General features: G+C 38.3%; 1 protein-coding gene across 1 annotated transcript; it reads right to left on the bottom strand.

Annotated features, from left to right (window-relative positions):
• Nucleotides 1–3,380: 3,380 nt before the first annotated feature.
• On the bottom strand, nt 3,381–12,568 carry LOC104540583 (serine-protein kinase ATM-like). Its single transcript, XM_010184420.1, has 10 exons — nt 12,497–12,568; nt 12,025–12,165; nt 10,942–11,058; nt 9,439–9,588; nt 8,072–8,237; nt 6,322–6,408; nt 6,129–6,243; nt 4,499–4,562; nt 3,692–3,828; nt 3,381–3,561 (listed from the first exon to the last, which is right to left on the bottom strand). Exons 1-10 carry the CDS (start codon nt 12,566–12,568, stop codon nt 3,381–3,383), a joined length of 1,230 nt encoding a protein of 409 aa, XP_010182722.1.
• Between the last annotated feature and the right edge of the window lie 839 nt (nt 12,569–13,407).

The raw sequence follows: 13,407 nt of genomic DNA, 5'->3' as shown, positions 1-13,407 counted from the left end.
ATTTTGCTCTACTCTCTTGCGAGGTGAAGTAGTTGTAATTTCAGCAACAGATGCTGGCTAAACAAGCACTGCCTGACTGAAAAAGCGCATGTCAGCTGATATTTATAACCAGTAGACAGCACTGCCTGAGGTCTGGCTCCTCCCAGCCACGCACTGTCCCAACAGGCTTTATATCCTCCAGTGCTCCCAGATAACCTCACGTTACACCCCATTCATGCAGTACAGGATTCAGCATCGCCCTACATCAACAACGGCACATCGGTTTGCACCAGAGAGGTATTTCAGACACTGACCAAAAACTTCCTACAAAGCAACTGTGCCCTATGCTGATAAAAGTACAGAAGAGTCCCAGACATGGATCCATCCTTGGTTGTGATCTGTAAGCGCAGTCTGCTTGACAAAAAGGAAACACAAACCACTGTGAAGACAAACAGAATGAGATACTAATGAGGCTGGTTAGATATTGCATCATTTTTAGTGTCTGATTAGAGGAACTGTCATTATTTTATATATTAATTAGATAAGCTGATGGTATTTTCACATTGTAGTTTTGCATAACGTGAGTTATTTCAGCTATCTTGGCAAACTTACAGGAATGAAAATGTTAGGAGTACTTGGTCTAGTCCTGAAGTGCAAACCACATGAACATGGGTCAGAAGCCCTCCACGAATCTCCCCTCCACAAAAACATTTGGTTTGGAAATTGCCCATGGGACTGACACCCCTCTTTTATTTAAATTCGCTGTACCTCACCAGCTGGCCAGTTTAATCTGATTCCTATTCATGGGACAGAGTTCTTTGCTGATTGAAAAGTTCAGTGAGAGTATGTAATTCAGACCACTTTACCTGCTAGTGCTTAACATTTTTACAGTTCATACTCTTGAAGACATTTCTCCAACAGAATTTTCACCAGAAAAAGCTACTTTCAAACAAATATGTGGCTGTTTAAAAACTCTTCCCCATCACACTACATCACAGGCTCATTTTTCTTAGAAATCATCTTTTCTAAACATGTTTAAAATTACTAAGATGCATTCCAAGAAAAAAATTAATAGTAAAGAGGCAACTTGACTTGTTTTCACACATTTCTAGCTTACCAATATAGTGAATTTGTCTGAGGCTCTTGAACACTAATCCACCTTACCATCAGGTAGCGTTTGTGACAAAACCACAGTCCAGAATTAAACAGCATTCCCACCCAGGTTTCATTTTTCTGTTCTTACGCAAGCGTATATCCATAGGTGACACATTTTTGCAAACCATTCATTTCTAATTTTGATTTTTTTTTAATTAAGGCATTACTGGAACAGAAAGCAAGCAGAGTCTCAGTTGTTACTGTTTGGCTACACGAGGCTTTGCACAGATGACAATTATCTGAAGAACGTTAGATTCGTTGAACTCAGATCTCATAGTAACAGGATTGCCACATGGATTTTGACCGTGTTTTGGACACTCTAAGGTTTGTTAGTAATTCGCTGTTATATGTTTGTCAGCTCACTGGTGTTACAGCGCTACAGGAGCTTACAAATCATGTAAGTAGGTTTCAATTATATTTACAACATCTACCTGAATTTTTAATTGCATTTCATTCAGCTTGAACAATGAAAATGTAAGGCCATTCAAAATATAGGCACTAAACACCAAATGAAGAGCATTGCAGAGGAATAATTAAATTATTTCCTCTAAAGCTAGGCTTTCCCGAGACAACTGTATCGATATTATTGATTTCACTGTTTACTGTGAGTATAAAAACCTGAGTTGCAGCCCAGCAAGATGAAAGTATGCAAGTGGAGCACCAGTAACTCATGAAGGAAGGACAGGATCTGCTAAGTGCTTTTATGCAATATTTATTTATATGATTAGCCAGAGTTCTAGTATTAAATAACCCCCCAAAATGCCTAAACAATTTCTTCTATAGGAAGCATTAGAAAAAATTCCAGAAATACTACTTCATTTTTTTAAATCTGTACTTAAAAAGAAATTTTTTTTCAAAATAAAAATTTTAAAGTGTTTTTGTTTAGTCCTTTTCTACCTGCCAGGCTGTTAATTGTTTGGTAGGACTTTTCTCCCTTTCCTTAGTGTCATTTAAATTCACAGAGAGATTCACAGGTGCTCTGTCAGGTAAGTTTTATTTCCAGACAACAAACCACTGTACCCCTGGATGTGAGTTCTTCCCCACAGAGAAGCCAGAACGCACCTTTGTTTCCGAGGATCAACAGAAATTCATGTCAGCTTCAAGAAAACATAATACAAAAGACTCACCTTGCTATGTTGACATTAACTTATAAAACAAAGATACAGCACAACAATTGTGGGAACACTGTACAAATACAAATGAGTGAAATGCTAATTAGAAATTCTTCTTCACTTATACAGCTGTAAAAATGCATGAAATGTAAACAAAGGTAATGTGAGAGTATGCCTAATTTCATTCATATTTTAAAATATAAAGACGATTCAGGAAGATTTATTAACTATACCAGTGAGACTGTTATTTGAGTGCATTCTCCTATTATTCGTGCATTGGCTATCTAATCACAGTAGGTCTTTTTATTTCAGAGGGAGCAATGCCTTCTGTAAAACTGCGTGAAATCAGAATGAGATTTTTGTGCTCAAAATACAACTTCTATGTTTCCAACAGGCACTTATTCCAGGTACAGAATGACTGCTTTAGAGCCATGTTTTGTATGCTGCACTTCGTTGTATAGTCAGTCTGTTTTATCAAGGAAGTCTAAAAGCTGAGTATTTTTTATTGTTTTATACCATTAAAGCAATGTTATAAAAAGAAAGAACCAACACAATTTTATTAACAACAGGAAAAAAAGCAGCCGTATTATACTTGGCTGAAAGTCTGTATCTATTTAAATTGTCCACTTAACTAATCTAAAAAAAAAGTCCAACCTCAGGTCACTAAACACAAGGTTCTCTTGTTTACTTTTACATTCACTGCAGCATTATCTTTACAGTACAACCCTTCTTTTGTAATGCACTTCAGCTATTTACTTCATGACTCCTGGTTTGTGGATCATCCGTTCTACACGTTCACATGACTGTATGGATTCTTATAGTCAAGACTCCAACTATTTAACATACACACAAAAGTGATGAATCTCAGGTATTAAGAATGTAATGCATCCATTATACCCAAGCAATGTCTTTGCAGGTCACAAGGACCATCAAAGCCCTGGTTGGTGTTTTATACTGTATGGTGAACATCAGTGGACAAAAAATATTGTTGAAACCTCCACCAAATACTACCACGTGTAAGCCTTCATGGTTGCTGCTGACAGAAGTTTTACTTGTGAATGACGAATTTGAAATGTTAAGACGCTTGCTGCATAAAAATAGGTTTCTTCTAGAAATGTGCTGAATCCTTCCAAGTCACACCCATGCTTTCCACCCAGGAAAGAGTCGGCTCAGGTTTTTCGGGTCCATGGCCTGCTGTATGAGGAGGTTCACCTGCCCTCCCACGCTCAGCACTGTTCCCTCCTCAACACCTTTCAGCTTCTCCTGCAGTCTCATCAGAACACGCTCAGCCACTTTGTTAAAACTCTGGTCATCGCTGCTGGCAGAACAGAAAGAGAAAAAAGGAGCACTAGATATGGATCCAAACAACAAGAGCAACATCCAGTAAGAAACCATAAAGCAAGGCAACAGTGCAGCAGGCAGGCAGTAAGAAAAAGATCTTGCACCTGGCTTTTCTTTTACATTCTTGTGGCTCAGTACCGAGGGTAGAGCTCATGTCAGCCTCATCCTCCGGTCTCTGCTGCAAATACAAAGCTTTCAAGGGGTTCATGGTCCAGTCGAAAAGAGGATCATAGAGCAGCACCTATGCAGTAAAGAAATTAAATAGAGGCTTAAACTGTTAATTACAGCTACTTCAGTGCCCTAGCAGGAAGAGAAACACACGGTTGGTAATGCCCACGCTAACCACAGTATTAGGAGGTTTAGGTTTGTTTTGTTTATTTAAAATCCAATAGAATTGGGCTAAATGGCTTAGCAGACAATCAAACAATAAAACTGCATCTGATCATTTGCAGGTATTTGCGTTGTTCATACATGACGCAGTTTTGCCACTCAATCCCATTTCAGTAAGGAAGAGTTCACTTTTTAATACACTTCTGGGCACTAAATATCATTAGTTTTTAATGCATAGTATAGCTGCTTTCAAAAACTAGGTTAATTCTCTTCTCTGTAACTTATGCAAAGAAGATTTCACTCAATCAGCGCTACTCATGTTAGGAACGTCACACTATGGCTAGGAGCGTTTAGATACTGAAAAGAGAAAACTGCATATGCCTGAAACAAATAGTTCCCATAGAAAATACAAACTGGTCCCGATTTTATTGAAGATTACATGAATTAACAAATCTGGCCAACACTACTACATTCAAATTGAACAAAAAACCCCTACATGAATATTAGGTACAGTAACCAATACACAGACAAGAAACTGCAAATATTCTGGCAGGTTCCTATCAGAATGAAAAAATGCTCACCTCTACAATAGTCAGCAAAGCTTCTTGAGAATTTCTCATAACAGCCATTGTTTTCTCACAGCATCTAGAAAATATTTTACTGTATTTTTAGGCTCTTTTTGGTAAAATGGAATGGTATTTTCATCATTTAAATAACAGATATTTGTACTCTTCTTAAGGGTTAATTTTTAACTTTCAAGTAACCTCGCTGATATTTCCATTTTAGGAAAAAAAAAATGGACAAATTTAGAAGTGTAAGATCAGGAGATTGGGTAGTTCATTGATTACATTCCCCATGGGAAAGAGATTACCTGTCTCACTGTCTGAACTGTTTCTATACACAGAATTAACCATGGAGTTAACACTGAATGTTGAGCCATGCCACGGTGGCAGAATTGCTTGGCTGGATGAAAATGTGCGTGGCAGAGCTGCTTGGCAACAATGTCGGAGAACCTCAGTAGGGTTCCTTAACGTGAAAGGAGCAGATCCAGTAGCCAGAGACATGAAGCTACTTCTGAAATCTCCCCAGTGACTCTTGCTACAGAGGTGGTTACCTACATTCACTCCCAAGTAAACTGATCTTGTGGGAGGAACACAAAGCTTTCCTTATGGCCCAAGGTATTCCAGTGAAAGAGGGATGAGAACACGCCCACCAAAGTTAACTGACTGTTCACACCCCATCCCGAGATGACTTGTTTATGCACTTACACCTACACTGTTAATTACAAGTCTAGCCTAGGCAGAACAAGTATCTGCACCCATGCCTATTAGACCAGTGCCTTTTATACTGTGTTTACTTCAGCTGGAGCCAAACAATTCCTGTTTTTCTGTATCATGGGACAAAAGTTTCAGAAGTAGCACAGAATTGTGAGCCTGACAGAAAAATGTTTAGAATAGAAGTGGCAGTGGCTGTTCCTTCACAGGACAAAAGTATATTAGGAACTACTCATTAACGTTAATTGCTGCCTTGAAAAGACAACATGCTACGTACTTTTTTAAAGACATGAAACGTGGGGGTTGCAAACCCCCACGTTTCATGAACATCATGAAAGTCTTAAATGAGAGAAATACCCTGCTTTCTAGGGTTCTCTTGGGTCATTGGCAGGAGACAGGATGGAGGCTGAAATAAAACTCAGCAATTTAGGGATTCTTCTGTTTAGCAGTTCAAATCTATTGTGGGATTTACAATTTGCACTTACTGAGCAATATCAAATACATGATCCAAAAGAGGAAAAAGACTGCACATTACTTACATAAAACTGAACAGATACAAGCAACAGAACAAAATGTTTTGAAGAAACTTAATAGCTCTGAAAGACATGCATAGTTCTGAAAGAACAAAAATCAGCAGTTTAACCAAGAGATGAAGTTACGCTGTGGAGCCTTTGGATGCACTGAGTCACCCTGGAATTCCACAAGAGGGTGACAATAACCCATCAGTGAAGAATATGAAAAGCTGGGCAACAATAATGAACTTGTAATTGGTTATATAAAGAACAGCGTATGAGATAGAGAACAGCATTTATGCCTGCATACAATCAGCAGAAATCGGAGTCTCCTCTCAAGCACCAGAACTATTCAACATATCACGATTGTAACGCCAGAAGGGCTCTGCTCCCTCCTTAGCCCTATGCAATACATGAGCACTTACCTTCGGAAGACTCCTTCCACGCCAGTGATTCCCATTCCGTCCACAATGTCCCTGGTTAACCTGAATGGAACAGTCTCTGGTGTGGGAAGGATTTTCCCCTGCTCAAAAGCAACCCCTAAATGTAAGGATAATAAATGTTTTAAAAAACATCAAAGTAAAGAAAAATGAAAGTTCTCTTGTCTGTCCCACTTACCCAGATCTATATGCACTAGTTCTGCAGTTTGTTCATCTATCAGGATATTCTGAACATGTCTGTCTCCAAGTCCAAGTATGTAGCCAACTAAAAGAAAAAGGTAAGTGCTGAAACCATTTTTACATGCTGTAAAAACAGGGAAAATTTAACAAAGAGAAGATTATTAGAAACAGTGTAACACGTGCAAATGAATTAAAAGTCAGAATATTTTTTCCCTCGTGTATACATATTACTCCAGTAAAGGGGAAATGCCATTCCACAAATCTAGAAAGAAACGGTTAACTGAATGCAATTGCAAAAAGGTTATTGTCATGCAGATACACATTGCTTTGTCTACTCCACAGACTTCTTGCCAAACAACTTCCAGAAAACAGGACAGGACATAATTCAGTCTGTAATTCAGCAGCGACAACTCAACAATAGTTGAGTCACTAAATAGTTCCTGAGTGACTCTTGTCTAAGTCAATTTTTAAAATCGCCAGTGATACAAATAATAAGATCTTTCATGTAAGCCTATTTTAGGGCTTCCCTGTCCTTATACCTAGAAAACCTCCAAAATAAATGTCTCTTGCTGCAAGTTAAGCCTGTTACTGTTTCTCTGTTAGCTGATGGACATGGATACCAGCAGTATTTCCTATAAAATTCTTTCATCGAATTCTGCTAAGCTGTAAAAGCAAGTGTATAAACAACATGCTACCATTTAAAATGGAGACTGAGGGGAGACCTCATTCATGTCTATAAATATATAAAGGGTGAGTGTCACGAGGATGGAGCCAGGCTCTTCTCGGTGACAAACAATGATAAGACAAGGGGTAACGGACACAAACTGGAACACAGGAGGTTCCACTGGAATTTGAGAAGAAACTTCTTCTCAGTGAGGGTAACAGAGCACTGGACCAGGCTGTCCAGAGAGGTTGTGGAGTCTCCTTCTCTGGAGACATTCAAAACCCGCCTGGACGCCTTCCTGTGCAACCTCATCTAGGTGTTCCTGCTCCGGCAGGGGGATTGGACTGGATGATCTTTTGAGGTCCCTTCCAATCTCTAACGTTCTGTGATTCTGTGAAAATAGGGTCTACTGCAATGTATACAATCTACTATCAAATATCTTCCAGAGACTCCATACAGAACTGAGTCATTCAAAAGAAATCCACAATCCAACACATGAAAATAGGGTCTACTGCAATGTATACAATCGACTATCAAATATCTTCGAGAGACTCCATACAGAACTGAGTCATCCAAAAGAAATCCACAATCCAACACCTATATTTCCTCATTGAGGCAGAAAAAAAAAAATCAAAGAAAAAATGCCAAAGCTTAAATAACAGTTTCAGCCATGGCTAATGATAGTAGTACAAATAAAGTAAAAGATTAAGCCTTTCAACTCACTTAAAACATGAGGTTACAGATGAAATTAATAAATATTAAATCAAAACAATAGAATTAGTCAGGTAGAAAATAAAAAAACAAAAAAACAACCAACAACCAACCAGACTCTAAAAATACAAACTAGTCTATAAAACAAAGAAACACAGACTTCCATTCTGTCTTTCTGTGGCAGAAAAGGGCAGGGGGAATGAATCAGAAATCTTAATTACAAAACAGTGTTGGTGTTCTTGCTGGCATTTTTGCCCCGTACACCCTCCTCTTTTGAGATGGGACAATAACAGAATAGCTGTTACCTCTGAAATGGTATAAATTCTTTGTTTACATAATCTAAAAAGCCAATATTAATAATCCAATAGAGTACCTATAGAAGATGTAGCCACGCTGCGAGTGTATGCCAGTCGTTTTTCAAACCACACCGCTGGATCCAGGAATTTTTCCATGCAGAAGTAACGGAACACAGGCTGAAAGTTCTCACAGACTCCCATGAAGATGTTGTATTTCTCTTCAGAATGTTTCTTTTGTGCATCCTTTAAACAAGTAAGAAATGCTTTGCCCATGACTGACTGCTTTGGACAGAAATGACACCTTCCTTTCAAACAAACACATCCCTCCTATCTGCCCCTCTCCCCTCCATCAAATGCTCTTCTCACTCCTTTCTCTGAGCTATGAATTAACGTCATTTTTACAGCAATCATTAATGCGCTTACCTATCTGTTTTACTAAACAATTCCATTTTCATACACAACTCATGGGCTACATGTAAAAAACACACTCCCATTTCCTTGGCTTGGCAGTTGTATGTATTTCATATGCATGCACAGGCAAATGCGTCTTGCTGGGAGATATTTCCCCTTGCACTTTGCTCAGGTACCTTTGCTTACCTGACACCTTCGTGTCACTGTGAGAAAGTCATTCTCACTTATTCATATGCAAAAGTTGGACAGCGCCAAAATCGCATTTTTATCTTGTTAATATTACACAGATTTAAAATGAAATAATTTCTTGCACAAAGATGGCTATATAAAGTAACAGGTAAAACTGTTTGCAGTTTTCTAAACATACGGTGAGGTGGTTTGTGGAACTAAATGAAACCAGCTGAATCCCCATCTAGCAGCTACCTATCATCAGAAGAAAGAACCCTCCCCTACTTGTATCCACTGAACCAGGTGTTTTCTGGCAGTTTAACATAAAGTTAAATCTTCTTTTGGCTCAGCTCCCTGAACTGACTCATTGTGGGGGCAGAGGGTAAATACCTGCCAAGGTGGTGGAGAAGCCAGACACCTTCACACTGCCTTACAGCAACTAAGACACTACAATAATCTCAGCTGCATTCTAAAATAATGCTTTTATTTTCAAGGACTAGTACTTAGAGTTTTGGTTTATTCATGGAAACAAAATAATTCTCCAATGCAATGAGAAACATGACAAAGATAAATTAATGTTGTAAGACAGCTTTATACTGACTCTGTTGGGTCTCTGTAATGATAACTTTGGAATTCCAATGGATTTGTATTCTAGAATACAATTTACAGATTTCTTGGAGATTCAGCTGTATTCAGATCTTCCCTGCAGCGCTCATCCATTCAGCAACTTCTGATTTTGTAAAAATTCTTCACCGCTGGTCATTCATTACTATATGGTAAAAGCATAATACACAATTCTCTGTAAATTCCACCCCCCCAGTAAAGAATAGAAGACAGCTATATTTTTCTAGTGATTTTGACTCACCATCATTATTTTCTGACACTGATAACCGGAGTAATCTTTTGGCCTGTACCTCTTGTGAGCTCCCTCTTCGGCATTCACTAGAAACTCCCCAATGGGAGTTGTTCCCGAGCACCACTCAAGAACACCGCTTCTCTGAGAAAGCGGAACCACCTGCAAAAACAAAACCACCGCTGCACTAGGAGGGTTGTACACACCACGATCAAAATGCATGGGTGGACATCTGTGTTTGTTTAAAAAGACAAAAGACCAAACAATGCAGCTGACCACAATATAGGTTTTAAATACTCATGTATAAATATATAAAATACACTCAAGGTTTTTCTACCAAATACTTGCAGTTTTTTTCCAAGCCCCAAGAACCTTCCCCTACATACTTCAGTACAACTTAATGATTCTACTCAATTTGCCTGTTTGAGTCGGTATTCTAGATGACCTGTGATTGCAAGCAGCTTGCTACTCTTGAACAGGGTAATACAAGCATTGTGCGAATTGCATGTAAAAAGTAAAATCTGGAACAAACACATGGAAGCTCTGTGAACATATTAGGCTTGTCTTAGTCTGCTTCCTATCCTAGGGAACAGTTTCTCACTTCATAACTGGCTGTAATTGCTGTGGCAGACAGAACTGGCCAGAATGAACGATCTCCAGTCCACAGAGAAAGAGCTACTGTCTCTTTCCTTCTATTTTCTTTTTTCATGAAAGTCTCTATCTCACAATGCAACCCCCCCATTCTCTTTTTACCTGCTCTCATTCACTTTTACACAGAAAAACCTGAGTCTTCATTGAAAATTATTCAAAAAAATGTGACTCCACCTGTGAATTCTTAAAACTATGCCAGCAATTCAGGTAAGCTCCTTTAGAGATCCTGGAGTGCACATTTCTCATTTGTCAACCGCAAGAACTTCTACTTAGAGAGTACTTATTCAGAGGTCACCTTCCCAGCTATTATTACAAACTCAAGCACATAAAAAGGAAGGAGGAGGGGAAAGTTCCTGTTCAAATATATTTTCTGCATTCACAATAAGAATTTATTCCCGTACTCCTGCTTGCAACAAGAACAGTTCTCCAATTCAAATTCTGCATGAACAGACCCTAGATAGGACTTCTGGATTCAATTGTAAGGAATATCACAAGACTAAAATTTTAATGAGAATCCATAAACAAACTTGTATGCTCAAGTTTGATGACTAGCAACTTATAAGTCAAGGACAGGGCATGACTCAATTTCTTTTAAATTACAAGTTCATATAAAGCAAGCTTTGAAGAGTGTTTAAACTGGACATCAGAAATTTTTTTAAGGATTTAAAAAACCTGTAATAATTATTGTAACTGTAATAATTAAATTGCGTTAATTGTTTATTCCATACCTTAAGGAGCAGTGCCTATTTTAATAACAAAAATAAATACACTTTTATATTCGCTTTGGGTTAAAAAGAGGAGAATGGGGAAATACGCTTTATCAGTAGCATTTGTTCCTCTGTTGCAGCAGCTGTCCAGGGTTACCTTGTATCTTCGGATAGTCAATTTTCTCTTCCGTGTTTCAGTGTTTTGCTGGAGCAATGTATTGCACATCTGGAAAACCTGTTGCATGACAGCATCTTGTCTCAGGTCATCACGCCCCTTTAGCACAACAGAAAAAGCAGTTAAAGAACACTTCTTTCAGCATTCAACTTCTTGCTTGGCAATTTAAGAACATTATTTTTAAAAATCCACAAAACAAAAACTACTTTTTCACACTAATCACCTGTAATAAAATGTAATTAACAACTATTTTTCTAATAGTATTCAACTGCTAAAGGAGAACCATCACTATCTTAAATCATCATATTTTTCATCTTTTTTTTAACAACTGTTATTTGACTAAAGTTTCAATCAACCTACACACCTTATGGAACCCTTTTTAACCTAGATGTTTCATTCGCCGTATTTAGCAATCCAGCACACAGCTGAAGCAGCAGCAGCTGGTACTTGCAGTTCTGATTACTGGATGCAGATCTAGGGACTCCCCCTTCTCCTTAAAACTTTCAGAACTACCCCATACTTAACAGCAAAACAGAACCCTCCCAGAAGCTGCTGAATGTTTACACTCAAAGACAGAATGAAAGAAAGAATACTTTTTTAGAGATTTGTGTGTTTATGTGCATGTTTCTGATTGTCTCTGAGCTGTAATTCTTTTTAGATGGGGAAGAAAGAAAAAAGGAGGTATTTAACACAGAATGCTGATGGCTTTTATTTGCTGTATACTCCAGGTCACTAGTTGAGACATGACCACACAAGTCAGCAGGTCTGGTAGTTGTCAAATAAGCTATTCTATACTACATGTATTGTTGAAAAATAACTACAAGAATATTTAATATTACTACTTATTATTTATATTATATTATTATGATAGTACTTATAATTACTTTGTGATTTCTGTTATTAAAGCATCGCTGAACTGAGAAAACTGATGCTGAACTGAGAAAACTGACACTGAACTGTGAAAAGTCAGCTCATGACACACAAGTGATACATGAGAAAACTGACATGAGAAAAAATTCCAACAAGCCAAGTCTCTGAGATGTCGTCACAACTGACAGAACCTACCTTAACCAGCTGCCTCCTTTCTTTACCATCTGATCCTACACAATCTATTATTTTAGGCAGATTCATGCCTCCTGCTAAACGAAATTCTGGCTTAAAAGATCTTATTGTCACCAAATTTTCGTATCTTCCTGTGGGATCCACCTGAAATTAGACATTAGTTTAAAATTAATATAAATGTGGCCTCTCTTTCACTCAGAGAAAATGGTAATGAGTTGCTCACAAACATTTTTTTAGCAGTATATGCAAAATATTAATATGAGCATTCCATCACCCACAAAGATAACACCCACTAATAGCAACAAAAATACGCTAAGCAAAGGAGTGAATTTGATTCCTCCCTGTTCACCTCATTGGTAGAGGGGATGTGGTGTTGCAGATGTCCACTGAACAAGCTATGCCACAATTTCAGCCTGTCCCAACTAGCATTGTCCCAAGAAAATGTTCACATACAGTTGGGGATCATTAGCCTTACATTAGACCGCAAATAGACCCAATCTACAATCCTAAAACTGTTGGAATCTTCAAGATCTGTGTCTTCAGCCATCCTCCATATCCTCAAGCCACAAAGCAACCTACTCAGTGAGCTCTACACTCCTGAAACTGGTTAAGTTTCTAGGCAGAGCATGTGGCATCTGAGTGTCTATGCACCCAATCAGTCAATCACTTATGCTAAGGGGAATGGAGCATTCACCATTACTGAATGGTCAAAACGTATAAGCTGGCCACTGAGGAACAGCAGAAGAGGCTTATCTAGTAATTCTCACACCTTTCTGGACATTACGTGCCTCCCTGATACTCTGAGCTAGCACCTACAAAGTAAGAGATACAGATTCCCAAACCCTCTCTGTGATTTAGTTAGCTCAACTCCACTTTTGATTATCAAAGACTAGCTGGTAGTAACAGCAGAAGTGGCAATGTAAGACTTAGGGTCAAGGTCTTCTAGAGCCTAAGGAAAACATCTCACGCTGTATCTCCCACCCCTGGTAGGCTGACCTGTAAAGAACATGGGAACTTCTTGAAGAGATATATGCCCTGACTGCCATTATAAAATTTGAAGTTGAATCTAAGATTTTTATGTTATAGTGTATATTTATTTCAAATTCAGTCACCTTAATTTCCATCGTAGGAACAACAACATCTTCCAAGTTCTTCAGTTTAGTAATTGGCTGGTCAGCTGGAATACTTATTCCTTCTGCCATTAAAAGGAAATAGTATTTTTAAATTCAGAACTATAAACATATATCAAAGTTCAGAAGTTCACAAAAATCAGCTTACACTGCTTTTGGGACCCAAAACCTCACTGCATGCTTCTGTTGAGCTGATGAAAATGACCACAGGACAACAGGAGTTTTCTGGAGTTTTGTATTCAGAAAGTCTGAGCCT

The sequence above is a fragment of the Mesitornis unicolor genome, unplaced genomic scaffold (genome assembly GCF_000695765.1).
Source record: "Mesitornis unicolor isolate BGI_N332 unplaced genomic scaffold, ASM69576v1 scaffold29635, whole genome shotgun sequence".
NCBI classification, from domain to species: domain Eukaryota; kingdom Metazoa; phylum Chordata; class Aves; order Mesitornithiformes; family Mesitornithidae; genus Mesitornis; species Mesitornis unicolor.
Note: the sequence above shows the minus strand (reverse complement) of the source record. Positions and strands in the feature narration are given on the sequence as shown.